Genomic DNA, 20,843 nt, shown 5'->3' with positions numbered 1-20,843 from the left:
CTCCAACCAACAAATGAGAATTCAAAAGGGCCCGGACAACATATTAGAAGAGGCTTCATTTATCCTACTAATACTCAAAATAAATTAGGATTTTCTATACGGAGTCAGGGCAAGATATAAAGTTAACGCATTCATAAAGAGTGTGACTCATTCGTTTTTAGAAAGCATTGCAGCGTGGAAAATTCCCCAAAAGGGATGATGGATCTTTTTCCAGCGTATGTCCTTCTCTTCTGTCCCCTGGGTCCCCCACAAGGTCCCCAGACCCTCAGACCTGGTACTTGTTGGTGGAGTTGAAGGGTATCTCGACGATCTTGGTGTATCTCTCTCTCATCTCCTTCACAGAACCGCAGCACAGCTCAATGCACTTCAGGAGCGCAGACTCGGACGCATCGCCTGCAACGGCCCGCTGTGAACAGAGACGCCTCTGTTAGTCACCCTGAAAGTGCTCTACCCAGGCATCCCTGAAAGCCAGAGAAGACTCAGAATGTCTTCCCACCCGTCAGGAGGAGAGGGGAGCTGGACGAGGAGGAGCACAGTTGTGGCGAGCGACCACAGCGTCACAACCCCTAAACTCCAACCTCCTCCTTGCCTCCTGCCCCACCCAGAGGCCCCCCCAAAACCGGTGCAAGAAGGTGTCACCTACGCTTGGGTGAAGCAAACATACTCTTCCAACCTACTCTGGCCTTTTTTACCTTCCCTGGGCCTGCTGAGAAGTCTCAAAGCCAACCATTCCCAACCATCTATTTCTAGTTATGAATCTGAAAATACAGAGTGAGAATGTAAATATTTACGGTCCCCTTCACTGCTCTGCAATTTAAAAAAGAAAACGCCTTGGGTTCTCAGGACGGAGGGCAAGCTGTCTGTGTCAAGGGCAAAACAGGACTTCACATTCTAAACTAATTCAATTGTGCAGGACTGTCTGGGCCTGAATGATGCAAACTGAAAGCTATTATGAGCTCCAACGGTAATGTAATCAGCCACCATTTTAGTTAATGCATACATTTTCGGTAACACATATATTTTGTGTGATACACTGTAACGCTTAGATTTTGACATACTAAAAACATTTTCGGCTACAGCCAACTTTTACACAGATAAACATTTTAGAACTCTGGCATGCCAGGCCGCACGTGCAGATAGCAAGTTAATCCTCACTTACAAATATAGTAGCCCTGTTGAATAAGAAATCTGGCGAGGTTTGGTAAGAAGCATGAAATAAGTAGGATCTCTTTAATAGAGGCCAGTTACTAAAGCACAATAGGGCTGCATGCTTTTTTTTTTTTTTTTTTTGATAATGCCACTAATATAACGTGGCCCCAATCCCCTGAAGTAACTTAGAAATAACATCTTATGCTGCCTTTCTGGAGATTTTAAATGACCAAAGACTGGATACTTAGGAGTCCCTGTGCTCAAAGCCTAGAAAATTTCCACTTCGAGGTAAGAAAATGGATGAAGCTGGCATCTCAAGTTTTATCCCAAGATCAACAACATCCTCCTCAAAACAACATCAATTCAATGCCAAGAGAATCTCCTTTAAAGAATAAAGGAATCCTATCTTCACAACAGAAGCCATCTCGGTTCCATCGGAGCCACATTCTCTTCGACAACCCAGTTTCGACCCAGAACCACCACAGGCAGCTTTGGGGAGAGGGAGCCACCCAGAGGGCCCCATGCAGCTCCTCTTGTCTGCAAGGACCTTGTGCAGCTCGTGACCTTCCTGGGACCAAGTCTTTACTGGGCCACACTACAGAAAAATCTCTCAGTCATTTCAAATTTCATGCAAATTCCACGAGGCTATGCTTAGCTTATTTCTGCAACATTAGTAGCCAGCTAAGAACAAATAAGAGAAATAGCTGAGCTATTTTAAGAAAATAAATGGCTTAAGGGATTGACTGGAATCTGCTGTATCCTAATATGCAAATGTGATTATTAAGTCACAAAAGTAGCCCTCACTGTCTGCTAGGTTAGGTGACCATCACATAAACTCAAGAATAGTAAAGCTGGATTTTACTGATTAGGTTTTTCACCAGTAAAGATTGCCTACCACCTCCCCCAACTCCTCTTTGGTCAGTTTTTACTGTCTATTCCCCCTTTACTGACCTACATTGACCACAGGGTACTGAAAGTAGTTTGGGGTCTACAGGCAAAACAACTCAAGTTACACATAGCAAAGCATCCCATGGACCATTCCAAGTGTCCCAGTTACTCTACAGCCCCCAAAGGTCACATGCTATTTAAGGAGAACCCTCAAGTGGTAGTTCTTGGGTGGCATCTGCACACCTCAAAGGCAAACTTAACAGAACTGCTGAGCCGACCTTCAGGATAGGCAGGTTCTCCTGGTTAGCCTGAAACACGGCCCTGTTACAAAGCCCTGCAATCCTGGACAGAGCGAGCCAGGTGGCCGAGGTCTTGTCGAATGAAACACCTGGTGGAAGCAAAAAGAGAGGAAAATAATGCACTAGCTTTGTACCAAGGGCCCACAGAAATGTGAGGTGACACGTCTCATTTCCCAACGAACGAAACTAGTCAGGTTTTAGGCATTTTCCAACCATGTTTGTACTGACATGCAAACAAAACCCCAGAAGTCAAAAAACTCAAACCATCTAAAACCCTTACTCTACCAAATGATAAAAAGCAAGCAAGTAGGTGAGGCTCAGGTGTGGGCCAGGCCCTGGTCTTACCACTCTGATTCTCCGTCGTGTCGGCCTCGTGGATCTGATTGTCGAACCACATGTGGGCCACCGTCATCCGGTTCTGGGTCAGAGTTCCGGTTTTGTCTGAGCAGATGGTGGACGTGGACCCCAAGGTCTCCACAGCCTCCAGGTTCTTCACTAAGCAGTTCTTCCTGGCCATGCGCTTGGCGGTCAGAGTCAGGCACACCTAAAGCGTTGAAGCCAGATTACTTCAAACTCAACCAGGCGGCCATTCCATACTAACTCTGGCTACCCCCTAACATAGGAGAAATTTGCCTAAAACTAAATCTCTCCAAGCTTCCTCTGAAGTTGGAGGAAATAATAATAGTAACGTGTCTATGGGGCTTCCCCCACCCCCCCTCCAAAAAGCAGACTATTAAGAAAAGTGAAAATAGCCAGGATTTACCATAGTCTGTTTTCCCTACTTACCCACAAGTTCTTCTCCTTTCTGTGCTACACTGTTCTGGATCATGTGATAAAATTCAAGGGAAGAAAAAGTATGCTTCTGGGTTACTATCTTCCATATAAAAACATGCCGAGGTCTGTTCACTGTCTAACCCTACCAGGTGGCTCTGAAGAAAACCCACATACAAACACATGCAAAAAAAAACCTAAGTCGGCAGCCCCCGCAGTCCCCGAGGAAAGGGTAGCAGATGAGTCTCACACTCAGGCAGGCCGTCAGTGAGCGAGCATCGCCTTCCCCAAGCCTCTTACCGTGACGGTGGCCAGCAAACCTTCTGGCACGTTGGCTACAATGATGCCGATGAGGAAGATGACGGCCTCAAGCCAGGTGTACTCAAGGATCAGAGAAAGGATGAAGAATGACACGCCCAGGAACACGGCCACACCCGTGATGATGTGGATAAAATGTTCAATTTCCGCGGCGATGGGAGTCTGGCCCCCTTCCAGCCCAGAAGCGAGCGTGGCGATTCTACCCATCACGGTGCGATCCCCCGTGTACACGACAATGCCACGTGCAGTACCTTAAGAGGAGGAGGGGGGGGGAATTGTACTAAGTTTTACCAATGAAGCCGCAGAATCTGCACAATTACCTGGCAGGGTTTATAAAAGAGAGACAAAAACACACGTTTTTAAGGGTCAGCTCCTTGGTGGTATACGCCGTCTGTTTTAAACTATAGGGACTTTGGCAAAGGGATTTCTCTCCATTAGCAGGACAGCGGCTCCAAACCCCATGCCAGCTTAGCACTGCCAACAGAAGAGGCTCACAGGAGGTGGAAGGAAGAGGGAAAAAACAGCCCCGAGGCTTCCTGGGTCTTCCTGCCAGCAAGTCAATTCCTTCTGCCCCGTGCCTAACTGAAGTGGTCAGAAATGGGGACAATAAGACAGAAAGAGAAATTGTGGCCATGGGTTTTTTTGGTGGTGGTTGTTAACGCCCAAGATAAATGCCACGCCGTGCTGAAGAGTGCTTGAAAACGGTCTACCTTCAACGCAGTTGGTTGAAAAAAAGGCAATGTTCCGTGTCTCCAGGGGGTTTTCATTGGTGAAATCCGGAGACCTGGTCTGCGGCTCTGATTCTCCAGTGAGTGAGGAGTTATCCACCTGCCCGTGAGAAAAGTGACGTGTCACGTGAGCAACAAACACAAGCCTCATCCTGGGCTACTGGACCACTCAACTCACTCTGTCCGGAACTACGGAGACTGTTTAAACCCACCTTGCAGCCGTTCGCGGAGATGATTCTGAGGTCGGCGGGGATTCGATCCCCTCCCTTCACTTCCACCAGATCCCCGACGACAACTTCTTCTGCATTTATGCTCAGTTTTTCACCGTTTCGAATCACGAGGGCTTGCTTTGGAAGGAGGATACAGTTTACACCATTCCATCAGGTAAAAACGAATACCAGCAAGAAGGTAGTGTCAAAATTACAAAATGATCTGTAATCCTAATTATCTGAATGTACAGCAAAGATATTAACCCGTTTACTTATACAAGTTACAAAAGCTCGCTCAAGTTATCTAAGAGGCGGTCCACAGGCTGCCATCGTGCTGTGTACATTCAGAGGGAAGACACGCACTTTCTGGGGTGTAAGAAAGACAGATCTGGTTTTGGGTGGGGGGAGAAGGCATCTCCCTCTCTCTGATGGAGCAACTGACTATTTGGAAAACCTTAACTTCACACCAGCTCACATTCTTGGGGCTGTCAAGTCACTTGATGGGGAAGGACAAAGCGGCAGGTACCTGAGGAACCATGTTTTTGAAGGACTCCATGATCTTTGAGCTTTTAGCTTCTTGATAGTAGGAGAAACACCCAGTTATGATGACGACGGCGGACAGCACCACACCAAGATACAGCTGGGACAGAACAAACAAGTTAGGATGCATGGCTTTTAGTAAAGAATTGGGAACATTCAGTTCATTTTCGACTGAATAAAAACCAGACTTTTAACAGAGACCAAGGCTTCAGAAATACAGAACTCATGTCTTCACGTTTATCTTCCAAGAGACGGTGTACGAGAGTGTCAGAAATGGAGTCACACAGATGCTCGGTCACTAGCTTGACGGACTCTGGGAAATATTCTACATGAATCCGTCTCTCCTGCCTTATTAAAGAAAGATATTTTCAAAACGACTTGTGACTTCTGAAGAACGGCTACCAAACATTTCTGGACGTGCGTAATGTTCCAATATTAGAAGCTGTGCTCTGGCACTCAGTGGCAGCAAGACCTGAGCCAGGGCCTCAGCAGAGCTGCTTGTTCACAGAAACAACATGCAGGGCAGATGCCCAGCTTGGAAGAACATCTACACACAGAGCAGGAGATGAGAGAGAGAACTTGAAACGAAGAAGGAAGAACGGATGGGCCTTGAAGGCAATCATGGCTGATGCTACTTTTCCCCAGTGTTTAAAACCATCAAGTAACCAGTGATAACTGAAAATAAGTAGGTGGCAAAGACAGAGGATACTTTATGCATACCTAATTATCCAAATTAGAAACTATGGCACTCACATTATCATTTTGAGGTTCCTCTTCTGTAGCAGCTTGGATGCCATAGGCCAAGAAACAAAGAATTGCTCCAATCCACAGTAACATTGAGAAACCCCCGAACAGTTGCCGACAGAACTTGACCCATTCGGGGGTCGTGGGAGGGGGAGTGAGGGCATTGGGACCGTCTCGGGCCAGGATCTCAGCAGCTCGGGCAGGTGTTAAGCCCTGAGAAACAGAGGAACATAAATAAGACAAACTGCTTCAGGACTTACAAGCTAATACAGGCACCTGACAGCTGGGAAGCTGCAATAAAAGACTTGAGGAGAAAACTAAATGTCCCAGGACAATGTAGAAGCTGGAAAATTCTGATGATTCCCCGCCTAACCCCCGCCCACGTCCGCAAAGGTTCAGGCAAACAACAGCCCAAGTTTCCTGAGGAACCTAGAACACCCAAACTAAAGTTCTTTTAAAATTGATCCACAGACAGACTGGAATCTGGTCCGGTCTCTTCTGGGTTTTAGATAAGGGATTCATGCCAAACTGCATTTTTACCAAAACGGTATCAATCTTAACTAATCGATTCAGTTTTGCAAATTAAGAGCTTAAGTTTCCTATGTATTGAATCTGTCAGGGAAGCGGGGGGGAAAAATCACTCTATAAATATCAAAGGAGGAAAAAAAAAAAAAACTCTGTCAGAATCCAACCTGTTATTGAGTTAACTTGCCAAGCTTCAGTATAACTTTATTCTTTGGAAGGCAATGAAAATACTTGTCTAGCAGGGAAGGGTTCACACATGTGCATATTTGAGCTAACCCCCCGGACACCTGTCAGTTGAAAAGTATTCACTGGAAGAAGCATCCACTGTACTGAGGCCCTGCTGTTTTCTAATGGGCCTTAAAACCAAGATGCGATGATAGCAGACAAGAGACATAAGGCTCCCTCCATGAGGGGAAAATGTGATTACTTTCATCATAGAATACCAATTCATAAAAAAAGACATAAAACACATTTTTGCCTGAAGTGTGTAGATATATTTTGTTTTAATGTTATTTTTAATATTGGCATTAACTAGGGAGTATAGGGAAAGGGATAAAGAACATCTAATGGTTCAAGGAAAACAAGGACTTATTTAGGACCCTCCCCTGCCTCAAGTTCGTGATGTGATCCCTGGACAGAATAAACACGACTACCACCAGCCATCTGAGCTGTCTCTACCTGTTGAGCACTGAATCAATCTAGTGCTTCCAATTAATTGTTTAATTCTCACCACAACCCATTTTACAAGTAAGAAAACAGACCCACAGCATTTGAATAAGTAACTTAGGGTCCCAAAGAACATACTTCATAGGAATCTAATGAAAACTGCAGTGAGATAACCCATGTGATGTGCTCAGAGAGGAACTGCCTGCTGGGTCTTAGAGTCAGGCCTCCTCTCAGAGCTTAAGGCCCCCAGACTTCTCAGAACTTCTTGATAATTTATTGAAACAATAGCTACATATTAGCTGGCACTCTAGTCATTCCTCAGACTTTTTAGTGATTGTCTAGAAAATAACAAACTCCACCCCTACGCCTGACTGTTTACTTTTACATTGTTTGTGGCAAAGTTAATACCAAAATCCCCTCGAAAACAAGGATACACAATACATACTTTATTTAAAGTTTCCTTTGAGCTGTTCAAAAAACAAGTTTCAAATAAATGATAGAATAAACCAAAGGTGCTCTGACATACAGTAATGAGCTAGCTGGTAAAAGTGCAAAAATCTGAATCGTTCAAGATTCAACTAGTTGAAATAATCAACTCAATTTAACAAATGTAGAAGAGTAAAGAGAAGATTGGTAATCACAAGGTCAGGGGATGAGCATGGCTTTGGAGCTTTTCAGTTTTAAATCCTGGGACTCCCACCTATTGGCTGTCACCTGCTATAAGATAGGGAAAATAACACGTACTTCCAAAAAGTTTCAGGGGAAACAAAATAGTAAAACAGCATATAAGAAAGAGCCCAGGCTCTGGGACTTCCCTGGTGGTCCAGTAGTTAAGACTTGGCCTTCCAATGCAGGGGGTATGGGTTTGAGCTCTGGTCAGAGAGCTAAGATCCTACATGCCTTGCAGCCAAAAAAACAAAACCTAAAACAGAAGCAATGTTGTTACAAATTCAATTAAGACTTAAAAAAAAAAAAAAAAATTGGTCCACATGAAAAATCTTAAAAAAAAAAGGGCCCAAGCTTTGTGCACATCATGTAGCAGACACTCAAATGGTGGCTGTCATTGTTCTCCTTGAGTCCCTAAGGTTAGGCCTGTGATACTGGGGTAAACGGGATAGGGAAAATCAGGATTCTACACAACAAATTAGAACATACTCGGCTCAAGTCTGTTCCGTATTTGCGATGAAGCTCATCAAGGCTAAGTTTATGGTCATCCTAAGGGAAAAGAGAAGGAAAAGAATTAAACACTGTACAATTTTTTAAAAAAAGATTTAAAAAAGTATCAATATCATCACTCCTCACTATCATTAGGCTCAGAAGACAAGTTTTTCTTCAGTGCACAAGTTAGTATACTTTCACCATTGTTTCCCCAATGGCTTGGCAACCATACAGCTACCTACTGAATGGTCTTCACTGGAGAATGGCTCAAGCTATGTGATGGGAGCCCGACTGTCTGCCACCTATCGTCAGAGAAACCCAACAGTCTTAGAGACCTACGAGACCTCATCTACCTTCTCTGGTGACCAGGCAGACTACAGACAGGTTGCATCTGTGGACGTCTCTGCAGACTGAGGAGGCTGGAAGTTCCCCGTGTTCAGTATGATGCAGAAACACAAAAGCAAAGGCCCACGATATCATCCACAGTTCCTCTGTGGACCTTTGATTATGCCAGGGTGTTGAGTAACTTGTCCAACCCTCTCATGGCTTTTATAATGAAATTTTTCCATAGCAACCTCTACAATTCAGTAAAATCTGTACAACTGCTATAATCTCTTTACTTTGAAAACGAAGCAAGTCTCTGACTGAAGGATGACTGGGGGGAGGGGGTACCATAACACTCAAAGGATGTAAGATAAAATTAATTTTTAAGACGAACAAAGAGCAACCTTCATCCTAGTACTTACCATAGAAACTTCTTTCTTCAGCTCATCCATATCCCTCTCTTTCTTGGCCTTCTTTTTGTCGCCATGCTCTGAGACAGCTGCGGGTTCATATTTATCACGTCCAACCTATAGAGGAATGTGGGCAACGTGTGGTTGTGAATTCGGAACAGCATTTCGAAACTCAAGATTGTGGAGAAAGGGTTTTCAGCAGTTTTGGGACAGCCATCATTTTGAAGAGTCACTGGGCTAATATCCACAGAAATATATGTTTCTAATGCTGCACACTCAACAGCAGTCTAGGATTAATACTGCCATCATTAGCTCAGGTCAGGCCATCTGCACCCTAGGGCATTAAGACCAATGGGAAAGTCCTGTCAGGCATCAGAATGGCCCTGCCAGTTGCTTCCATTTGGGGTAAATGGTGGTGGGGGGGATTGTGCTGTCAACATTTCCATGCCACGGCCCTCCATCTTCCCCACTTAAAGAATGAAACTCTCTTCACATCACTAACTTAGAGTACAGTATAGTAACTTATGCACTTGGATTCTGAAGGAGACAGGTTCATACCCTGGGCTCCACCACTTAATAGCTGTGTGTCCTTGGGCAAGTCACTAATTCTGAAATTCTTCTGTTCTCTTCCCTAGAATGGAGATAATGGCGCCTACCTCCTTAGAGGTTTGAGAGGATTAAATGATATATATATACCTAAATTCGAATGACTTTTATTATAATGTTTAAATTCTTATCTTTGGAAAGAAGTCATTTCGGATCAACTTTAAATATCTTTAGGGTTTGCCTTAAGAGCACTGACCTTTACATCTTATTGAAAAAAAGTCAGCCCAAGGATCCCTCAAATTCTTCAAGTGAAAGATAAAAAAAAGGGAGTCCCCACCCCAATCCGCAGCCTGAGAATAAAGCCCCCAAATGAAAGTCCCTGGAAATGTTTTGACATAAGCAGGATGTAGGAAAAGCATGTGCATTCTCACACGATTCGCAGGATCCACCTACGCCTCCCTCTCGAAAACTGGAACAATTTTGAGAGAAAACGTTGATTCCACAGTTTAAATTAAGATTGTTCCACTCCCCCACCTCCTGTTAAAAATGCCTGAGCTCAACTACACAAAGCCTGCTCCCAAGGGTAGCAGTCACTGGAGAGAAGACGCCCCTCGCTCCAGAGGCCCCCAGCCCACAAACTGCCACTATCACCTAAGAAGGGCAAGGAAAGGCAAATTATATTAGCAATTTTCTTACAGTGGATGCTATGTGGTGCTATTTGTTTTCATTTGTGGCTCTCCCTTAATCATCTCTGATTTTTAGGAGTACCTCACCAGCTACTAAAGCAACAAGTAGAAACACTGTCTAGATTAAAATTGTACTGTGCTGAATATAACATAAATTAAAAAATCAAAGCATATAGGTGTCTTTCAGTCATAGCTGATATGGTTGCAAATAAATACAACATTCACTTGAATATGAAAATACCCTCTTATGACTGTAAAGAGATCCCGGCCCCAGGTTAGTTGGCATTGCCAAAACACAGAGACACATACAGTATTCACATTGCTCAACTTGTGTGGTCACATTTACAGTGTTCCCTGCCCATTAACTTTTCAGAGTGTTCTTTAGTTTCTGTATCTTATCTGTTAAGAAAGAAACAAGTCTAAAGATAGTCAACATTCTCCACATTCTCTCCACTACAGAGCAACCACCATTGCTGAGAGCGTCTCTGGGAGAGCCCTGGGGCCAGAGTTAAAGTGGAACATCATCACACACACTGGAAGCAAACAGACAAACAGAACAAAGGATGGGGCTCCCACCAGCTAGGAACTAAAGTGGGACTTCCTTCATGTATTTAATAAGGAAGCACAACACTGAAAAATCATGTTAAAGACATTGACTAGGGATCTCTAAAAGACTCACGTGGCCCGTTTGTATTGATTTTTTAAATCCAGTTCACAAATTCTCGCTAAGCAAGTTGAGTATCATTAAAACATATTTAATTTCAATATATGAAAATCAGAGTTAAAAGCCCTCTGCCTCACCACCTATAGGCTTTGATTATTCTCTGACTTTCAATATTTTCCACTCCAAAAGAGGGGGAGAGAATTATTGGAGCAGCTAGACCTTGGACATGTTCCAGAGTTTTATCCCCATTTACAGAACAGATCTCCTGCCTGAAGCTTCTCAGTTATCAATGGTTAAGGTAGCTGGAAATCAAGATCCCCTAATAACCCTCCCCATTCTTCATCCCTTCACGGCATATAAGGGGTGGTGATTTAAAACAGGATATCTGTGAAAGAGACAGGGGAAGTGCTAACAAGTGATACTTCTTCTCCTTCACGATTTTAATTGTTTCACTAGGCAATGTCCAGAAGACCAGGCAGCTTATGCAATTCAGTGCTTCCTTACAAGTAAAACAATAACACTAGCTTATCTTGATGGGAACCAAATATTACTGGAGTCCCTACCAATCTCAATTACTAGTTTCAAAGCAGAAAAAAAAAATCTGTGTGTGCATGTTTTGGGTGGGGTGCGGTGGTGCAGGGTAGGACAGGGAACAACCTAAAATTGGGTAGACGGCATTTTCTTTATTATTTCTTTTAAAAGCATTTGGGAAAAACAAAGGTCATGAAAAGGGGAATCATAATATGGTCTCCCGCATCTACTGCGATGACCTGCCCACTCCTCTGGGCACACAATTCCCACTGTTTCCATTAGGAAATGCAGGTCAGTTCTCCTTCCTCCACAGAAGACGGGCAGTGACTGGGCTCCCTGCGACAGCACCCTTGGGCACCGCTGTGTGGTCTCTGAGGCATGGGAAGCGTGCGATGGAGGCTCAAGGCCACTGTCATACCCCCACCCCCAAAAGGGCCACTTGTGAACATTTGTTTTTCCCATTCTAATTTAGGAAGTGGGAGGTCACAACAAGGGCAGGGGCTTGCCCAGTGTGACACAGCCTAAAATAAAGTGTCATTACTTCGCCCTGTGCTTCCTGGGGATCTCATCCTCTCGATGGTTCACTATGAGTTTTGCCACCAGTTGATCTGAGTAGAGGGAAAGGGTGCTCAGGAGATGGGGTGAGAAAATTCTTGACAGGAGGAACCAAGGTTGAAACCTGGAGCAAGGTGCGCTTGTTTATTATTTATTTTTTTTAGTTGTTTCAAACTAGTTTCTTTAGGGGTTCCATTTTCACTCCTCAATGGATTTTATGCATTTCTCAGATGCTTCTTCACTCATTAGTTCATCTAGTTCTGAAGGGTTACTGAGTGTCATCTTGATCAGCCAACCATCTTCATAACAACATCTGTTGACAAGCCCTGGATTTTCTGCAAAAGCGTCATTCACTTCAGTGACTTCTCCTGATAGAGGAGAAGAGAGTTCACTAGCAGCTTTTTCACTTTCCAAAGCACCAAACTCCTCATTTGTTCAATTCTGTCCCAACTTCAGGGAGTCTACAGTCAGTAAACATCTCCCAAAGCTTCCTGTGCAAAGTTGCTGATTCCCACTATTCTAAGACTGTTTTCTGTTGTCATCCATTCACCTTTGTCTGTGAATTTACGCACAGAGTGGGGGCTGGTGTGCAACGTTGGGAAGGTGCCCACTCTCAGCCCCCAGGGCTGAGGCCCCAATGTTCACTTTTTTAAAAACACAGACCAAATCCTTACAATGAGCAAGGCCTGCTAGAGCTGGAGATGCTCCTTCCTCTTCTTCAGTAATTAACAATTTAAAGGGGGGTAGAGTGGGAAGCGGATATGACAGGTGCAGAGAAACATCCCAAAAATTTTTACAAAGACACACAAAGGAGGTGCAATGAGTTTAGGAGACAAGCTTCCATCTTAGAGGTGAGTCACTTGACGTCTGCTTAAGCTGAAACTGCCCCGAGGCCTTCGGACCCATCTCAACTGGCCCCCATCAGGCCTTAGAGGCTTTCTCAACTGTGCAGTGTGATGTCTGGCCACAGCTCCCACCACATCAGCACAACACCCTGTGGCCAGCCAGGAGGTCAGAGGTCTTCAGACTTCAGAAATTGCTGCTGATAAAGTCTGGAGGGTACTTGGAAGCAGAGATGTCCACACCCTTTGGACAGGACTGTGGATGGTAGTTAAGTCAGTCCCAAGTCATTCTAGCTCTGCCATGTGCCAGCTAGACGACCCTGAACAGTCAGCCTCAGTTTCCTCATTGCCTAAAATGGGAATAACACTTGGTGTACCTACTAAAGACTCTAGAGAGGCATTCTGATAGTCAGATGAATCAAGGGGCTGCCATCAAATCCAAAACCAAAACACCTAAAAACAGCACTGTTTCCAAAACTGACAAAGCTTTGGACTATCAGGAGGGGCCAGAAGGAGGGTAAAAGTAACAGCCCCAAATGCAGCGCATTTCAAAGCTGGCCAAGAGGGTTGTAGAAAGGATACCTCTGAACCCGACTGGCAAATTCCACCTTAGCAGGAAGTTGGAGGGATGGTCTCCGATCCTCACTGGTTGCCTAGAGGCACTGCCTAGTCTGGGCTACATCTTTCCTTTGTGTAAAAAGGGGGGCGCCGGTAGGCTTTCCAGTCTCCCTGGGATGATATATTATTAATCATTATCAAATACAAATGTGTACGTGAAGGTACTCTGCAAAGCACTACAAAAAGGTTATTATAACTTGGTTTTAATGAACATGTAAATCACTGCCACTCATCACTTACTATGAAAAGTCTTTATGAATTAAAAAAAAAAAACAACCACCTCATTTGGGGCATTTTTAATTTCATCGTCAATTGAAACTTATAAAGATATGACATGACCAATCCCAGTTCATCACACCTCCGATGGCTCCTAAATGATTAAGTAGTTTAGTTTATGTACAAGGGATTCTCCAGCCAGGGAGCTGAGGCTGGAGACGGCTGCGGCTGAAAGAGGAACGGCACTGCCGTGACACTGCCGGGCTCTGCAGCCCAGAGCAGCATTTAGGGCAGAGAAGGAAGAGGACGTGACCCGAGGGACACCTAGCCTTCACAGTCCTCCTCTCACTCACCTAAACCTGCCCCGAGCTGGGGAATATCAAGTAGCCAGGCCAAAGCAGTGGGTCTCTTTGTGAGCCCAGCTCAGTCCCTCCAAACTTGGGCTGCAGCCCATCAGCCAGCAGGGGGCAAAGAAAACAGCTCCAGCTCTAGCCAGCGGGTTCCCTCAGCCTAAAATGAACAAGGCTTAACCTTCCCCCCCAATCCGCCTGAATGTGAAATTTCAATGAGCCTGCCAGCCCACCCTCCCTGCAATAGTTAGTATACATCCATGATCATTCAAAACGATTCTAAAACATCTAAATAATCAATATAATTTAGATTTACGACCTCTTTAAAAATACGCTTTTTCAGTTATTTTAAAAAAAAAAAACTTTTTTCAATGGGGTTTTCTACTTTTACATTAGGTACCTGGGTTATGAAGAGTTAAAATGTTCTGCCCGTTTCCCCCCATTTGCTGCCCTCCTCATGCCTTCTATCATTTTGTCAGACCACTCTTTAGCTAGTGCTGCTCAAAAGAAGTTATTGGTTTGAGAGACCCTGGCTTAATAACCAGCACAAGCATTAAAAGGGGACTGAATCAATTTCCAATAAGTCCTGATCACTCCTCAATTGGTACCTTGAAGCCTAGGGTGGGAAGTAAAACAGCTGCAGGGCTGAAGAGAACAAAGACAGTGATAGGCCCTAGAGAAATGCCACCTGAGTTGAAACCAATAAAACAAATAGGGCACCATGGAAGCATCATGTGGAGGATAAAGGAAAAACACAAGAAGATAAACACCCCAGGTGCGTGAGGCCCTGCCCTCACCATGATGAGAAACTGGAAAGATAAACCAGGCACCAAGTCCCAATGATCCACAAAACCTTAACACACTGATTATCAGGCCCCCAAACAATACGGGTCCCAAAGACAAAAACACAAGCCATCAAGGATCAACTTTTCAGATCACCAACCAAAAACATCTAACAGCTGTTACTGAACAGGGTTTGAATAAAACCAGGTACAGAGATAATTAATGTTCAGATATAATCCATTGTAAAGTCACAAAGGAACTAAGGAATGGGGTCCACTGGCCAAAATTCCCTTGGCTCAGGATCCAAATGAAACCAGAGAGAAAAACTGCAGGGTGGGTTGGGGGGATAGAGTGGGGTGCCTCTATTCTCACTGACAGAATCTGCTATCTGAAGCATTAGTCAAATAAATGTGAAGAACTGCTTGTGGACTCCTGACGACAGATTTAAGCGCAACTAAGGAGGTGACTCATATGCAAAGAACAGTCTCTCTATGACTACAGCCAAAGAATACACTTCCTCTCACACACATTCGATTCATAGCAACGTGAGAAAGTTCAGACCTGACTTGGTTATGGCTCCTTTTCCAAAAATATATAAACGAAGGAGAGTTTTTAAAAAATAGTGGATTTTATAATTCTCTGTCCTTCACGTTATCCCTTACTGGACACGTAATTTCAGCGGAATCCAAAACTGGACAGCTCTGGCAGCGATGGGGAGACATTCTGCCCAGTGTTTTGCTGGCCAAAAGCAGCAACTCTGATTACTGTGAGCCCATCTGATCTGACACTCGTGTTTCTTCTTCTGGCCTGCTGGCTGGCAGAGCGCCCTGGGCGACTAGAAGGCGGCACCACAGCACAAATGTTCACCCTCCTGTCCCTCACAGAGGCCTGAAAAGCCCATTTTATTTCACAAGACTTTGACCAAGACTCTAAAAACGTAAAGCCTTTTACTTGGAAAGTGAAAGTAAACGAGAACTCGAAGATGCCGTTCGTTCAACAGCATCCCAGCAGTGTCCAATGACACTTCCACTCAGCTTCCCTTTGGAGGGTAATTCATAGTCTTCAATATTTCCCATTCTTTTCAATCTTCAGTATTTTTTTTTCCAGGTGGAAGAAAAACCTGTTTTCTAGTTTTGAAAAGACTTGAGACTGACGAACAGCAAAAACCCATAGTTGATAGAGATTAGATCTCTCAATGCCAAATGCTTAAAAAACCCAACAACAGCTGTCACTCACACTTGCCCTGTACCGTCTGTAAAGGGAACACAGGTGACTTTCACTTGGGTGAGTATTCTACCTAAGGGCCAGATGAGAAACTGACACTTCAGGGCTTTAATAAACTTTCTGTTTTAAATAAAGAAAACTAATTTTACTTACTTTTCCATACAAAATCCTTCGAAAACTATTTTCCTTAAAGCTTCTTTCATTCTTAAGTTTGGATATACTATGTGAAAGAACATAGCCTGGACTTCCCCGGTTGCACAGTAGTTAAGAATCCGCCTGGGGACACGGGTTCAAGCCCTGGTCCGGGAAGATCCCACATGCCACGGAGCAACTAAGCCTGTGCGCCACAACAACTGAGCCTGTGCTCTATAGAGCCCGCGAGCCACAACTACTGAGCCTGTGCGCCACAACTACTGAAGCCCGCATGCCTAGAGCCCGTGCTCCATAGCAAGAGAAGCCACCGCAATGAGAAGCCCACGCACCGCAACAAAGAGTAGACCCCGCTCGCCGCCAACTAGAGAAAGCCTGCACGCAGCAACGAAGACCCAATGCAGCCAAAAAAAAAAAAAAAAAAAAAACCCAAAAGGAACATAGCCTGACTGAACAGAAAGTCACTTATCTGTTCATTTGTTGCTAAAATAATCAGAAAACAATGCTTTAGAAGGGTTCTGGGATGGAGAATGGATGGGTACCCAATCTATTGGGTTTTATAATGTTGAATTCACTTTTTAAGTGCAATTTAGTAATAACACTGCCAGGGGTCTGAATATTTTAAGTTTTATTCCTCACCTGAATAAACATTTCACTGGATTTAAAAAAATTCCTCGCCCCCTTTTGGGGACGGGGGTTGTCAGGCTTAGCCTACTCTCAATCTTCTCAGACGTATGATGCAGACCTACCCCTTTCCTACCCTCCCACCTAAAGGTGAGTCACCAGAGTGTTACAAACTTACTGGCAGAGAAAACTACAAATTAACAAACAGTAAGTTACCCAAAGAGAATACACCCTCAGAGCAGGGTACAGAAAGGCGAGGGGTGTGTGTGGGGGGGTGTGTTCGTCACTCATACACTGAACACTTGACAGGGGCAAACGGTGTGATGCATCCTCGACCTTCTTCTCTGTCCCTAGGGCTAGTCACCAGTTCCTCCAGTAACCACTCCACTCCACTTGCTCGGGCCAGGCCTGGGCAACCTTCCACTCTGAGGACTCTGCCGTGCGATGTTTTCAGTCTAAAGTACTAGCTCTAAGCAGCCAGAGGGAATTTAGTCACACTTTCAAGCTGAGCTCCCAGAGGGCAGCTGATAGTGCTACCATACGACCAGGATTTCTGCTGACATCTGTATCCCTTGTACAACCTTCACCTGCACCTTTTTCCAGGCTCCTCTTTAAATCACTACTCATAAACTATGGTTTCTTTTCTAGGTAACTAAGTTAATGTTCAAACAATGGAGAACTGCAGTGAAGGACCAGGTGACATCCCCCTCCCCTCACCTTTTGTAAACTTGAGAAAAAAGAAAGTTTCTTGCGTACCTTTGGTGAGCTAAAGGATTGTGGGTGGTAGGCCTAGCTGTGGATTTAAGCCAAGTGACTGGCAAAAACACCCAGTATGAAAAAAAGGACAAAATCCTATTTCATCCAGCAATGATTCAGCAGGAGCTGTTCTTCCATTTCTTTACCAAAAGCTTAGGAGATCGATTTTTAAGGAGAAATAAAATCACCTGAAATATCGTCAAAACCTGGGCTCCCAACAGTAATGGGAAGGGGAGGGGAAGAAATTAACAATGACCTTAAAAATTAGCTGCCAACACTGGCTTCCTGGTTAACCAATTATCAGCAGGGCTTTAGTCACCACTCCACCCACATTTTAATCCCCATGTGGAAAAATCCCAACATTTGAGCATAAAATATTCTTCTGAACATTTGGACTATCACGTTAAGTCACTGGGGACAAAGGGGTAACTTTATCCCAGGGGAATCACCCTCCCCCCCAACGCCACCACCCCCTTGTTTAATTTATCAGAGTACCCAAAATACTAACTACAACCCAGCAGATAAGCAGCATATCAGCCTGTGTTAACCAGTTACAATGCAATTTTATGTTTGCCAGCCACTAGACATTTTATTAAAAATCCATAAGATATCTAGGTTGAACCTCCACGACCCAGGTATGTTGCGCTTTCTTTACCACCACTCTGCATGTGTGTGGTTACGAAAGGGACATACAGATCTATGGACATAACTTAGTTATTCAAACATCTCTCTGGTCCATTAATCCAGCCTCACAAACACCCCAGTTTCCTCTGAAAAATAACTTGAGAGTTCTGAGTATCAGGCAATGTTAAGGAGTGAGTGAGTATTCTGGCTGGGAGACCACAGGCTGTTCACGAATCAGGAACGTCTGGTGTGTCACTAACCAACCATTTGACCTTGAGCAAATCACTTCACCTTCCTAGGCCCCGGGTACATATCTACGATCTCTACAGGCCCCCAGTCAGTAATGTGAGGATCAAGAAATAAACTTTTTTTTGAGGAGAAAGAGACAAAGAAATGAGCTTTAAAGAGCTTGTTTACTGGAATGACTTAGGGTTTGATAGTGTGGTACAAGCACAGGCCACTAACCCAGTTTTCATCCTGAAAGTACAGAGGCTGGCACTCAGCTCTTTTCAGCTACTTGACCTGAGCCAGCCCTCCACATTTTGTGCTTTTAGAAGATGCAAGATGTGCATTCCCACTTCTTACTTTCTCCACCAGGTCCAAGCCTTTCAATGACCTCCTTCAAAATCCACTTACAGTCCCCAAAGAATGCACCGTCCCTCTTCGCCCATCACTCACTCGACACCAAGGAGCCCTCAGAACCTTCAAGACCTACTAACCGCCAAGGCACTGTGCAAGCCCTGGACACAAATGGAGCGGATTCTCTCCTACCAGTATTCTCTTGACCTGGTCATTTTATCCCATCAACTGACACTTCTGATTGTTCTTTTGTATAAACTTTTCTCGACTGGACTTTGGCCCCGTTGGGGTCTGGCACCCAGTCTCTTGCTGTGGCTACGGGTTATCACAGCTCCAAATTACAGAAATGCAGGAACCAGCCATCGTTCTGGTATCCCCACAGCGCTCGCCTCTCCTGCCCAGGGGACCCCCTCGTTCCTTCGGGAACACCCCTCTTCTGCAGGTCGGCACTCCTACCGCGTACTGCCCTGGCTTCCCGTCCTTTTTCGTGTTTATAGTACCCGGAAACCCTGGTGGATCAGCCTGTGCTCCTTCCTGGATCATCCCTCCAAAAAATCTACACACACGCCCTCCCCACCAGTAAGATAACCATTCCAGTTGCTCCAGCTGCCCCGAGCGCATCCCATGTTTATGGAAAGGGGCCCATTAAAGCTCTCAAAAGTATACCTTAAAGGCCATCCTAGGGCAGAGACACACCCTTTCTGGCACCAGCCTGCCAGACCGGCTCTACAGTAAGGGGAAGCCAGTTTTTTCCTTTAGGAGAGGGCGGCCGCCCCTGCGGGCAACTGGCTAAGCCCGGCGCCTCCAGAAGGAGCCTGGAACCCTAAGGCCGCCCCCGCGTCGCAAGCCCCCCAGCGCCGGGCCGGAGCCGCGGCGGGAACGGCAGCCCGGGAAGGGGCCGAGCAGAGCGCCCCAGGGGAAGGGGAGGAGCACGCCTTTCCTCGGGGCAAGAAGGGCGGAGAAAAAAAGAAAGGCGAGAGACGCGAGGTGAAGGAGGGGGGAGGGAGGGGGGAAGGGAGGGAAGGAGCGGGTTGGGGATGCCGCCGGCGGCCCGCTCCTTGCCGGGGCCGCCCAGCAGCCGTCCTCCCTCCTCCTCCCGGGCCCGCGGCTCCCGAGCGCCGCCTCCAGGAGCCCCGGACCCCGGGCGCGCTCGGACTCGAGGGCCCGCAGCCCCTCTCCAGGGTCTGCTCGCTGCCCGGCGCTGCCGCCCTCCATCCCCCCGGCGCTCCCTTCCCCCGCCCGCCCCTCATTACTGCGCTTCCTCCATTTCCAAAGTGCGTCGTCTTTTAAGCCTCGCCGCTCTGCCAACCCATTCCGCGCCCCGCCGCTTCCTCCTCCTCCGCCTCCCGCTGGCTGTGGTCGCCCTCCTGACTTCCTCCTCTTCCTCCTCCTCCCCTCCAGGGCTCCCCGTGCCCCTCCCCTGGCTCCCCCGACACTCACCCCCTTCCCCATACTGGCGGTGGTCTGTGCCCCGCGCCGGGTCCTGTTGCTTGAGAATCAGAGAGAAGAGAGCGGCTCCCGGCCGAGCAAGCGCGACCGGGGGAGCGGAGAGAAGGGAGCTAGGGCTGCCGCGGGGCGGGAAGGAGGGAAGACGGCCGGCGGCTCGGGCCGATGCCTTTTCTGCCGCCGCTGCCGGGGCTGCTACCGCTGCTGCTGCCACGTGTCCGCCTCCTCCCGCCGCTGCTCTGCGCCCCAGACCCAGCCGCAGCTCAAGCCCGCGCCTCCTCCTCACTTCCTAAAATATGCAACCTGCGTGCTAGCCCCGCCCACGCCGCGGCACGTCACCGTTACCGGAGCAACCTGACACCGGCCGCGGGCCTGGCTCCGCCCCCGCCCCAAGCCCCACCCCCAGGCCGGGGCCGCGCCGGCTGCGGCCGGTCGGGGCTCCCGGCTGGAGGGCGCCGAGCCCTGGGGCGCGTGTGCCCACGTCCCGGGAGGCCGCGGCCGCGCCGCTCCCGGGCGAGCCGGCTGGCTGGGCAGCGGGGACTCGGCGGCCATGCAGCTCCCGCGACCCCCTCCCGCCGCCCTGCGTGACCGGCCTGCTTTGGAGGGCACGCAAGGTCCTCAGTGGGTGCGGGGACGTCCACCGAACTGGGTCTCCGAATCTCCGCGGACCCGGGGCAGAAACCTTGCGCGGAGGGGCCTTTCTGGGCATCGGAAAGCTCCTCTGGGACTAAGGGAAGCACCGGGATGGGGGTGAGGGGTCGGATGTGCCTGCAGCCAGCGCCCGCAGGAGGGACTGCGCCCCCCTGCGGAGTCCAGGCCCCCGCGCCCACCTGCGATGGCCTCCCCGGCCAGCCTCTTGGTGCCCTCCCGAATGCCTCCTGTGGTCTTGGTATCCCCGTTATCCATATCCCCACAGGGCC

General features: G+C 46.9%; 1 protein-coding gene across 1 annotated transcript in view; it reads right to left on the bottom strand.

The window, feature by feature from the left end:
- The window catches only part of ATP1A1 (ATPase Na+/K+ transporting subunit alpha 1), a 32,578-nt gene extending 12,281 nt beyond the window's left edge, over positions 1-20,297 (bottom strand). The window contains exons 1-11 of the mRNA XM_059058221.2: positions 19,918-20,297; positions 8,742-8,846; positions 7,993-8,052; positions 5,656-5,859; positions 4,889-5,002; positions 4,366-4,500; positions 4,136-4,253; positions 3,408-3,676; positions 2,682-2,880; positions 2,316-2,425; positions 272-406 (exon numbers count right to left, since the gene is read on the bottom strand). Coding sequence (XP_058914204.1) covers positions 272-406; positions 2,316-2,425; positions 2,682-2,880; positions 3,408-3,676; positions 4,136-4,253; positions 4,366-4,500; positions 4,889-5,002; positions 5,656-5,859; positions 7,993-8,052; positions 8,742-8,846; positions 19,918-19,929 — 1,461 coding nt within the window. The 5' untranslated portion in view covers positions 19,930-20,297. The remainder of the gene's footprint in view (positions 1-271; positions 407-2,315; positions 2,426-2,681; positions 2,881-3,407; positions 3,677-4,135; positions 4,254-4,365; positions 4,501-4,888; positions 5,003-5,655; positions 5,860-7,992; positions 8,053-8,741; positions 8,847-19,917) is intronic.
- Between the last annotated feature and the right edge of the window lie 546 nt (positions 20,298-20,843).

This window comes from Kogia breviceps, chromosome 1, assembly GCF_026419965.1.
Source record: "Kogia breviceps isolate mKogBre1 chromosome 1, mKogBre1 haplotype 1, whole genome shotgun sequence".
NCBI classification, from domain to species: Eukaryota; Metazoa; Chordata; class Mammalia; order Artiodactyla; family Physeteridae; genus Kogia; species Kogia breviceps.
This window is presented reverse-complemented; position numbering and strand designations above follow the sequence as displayed.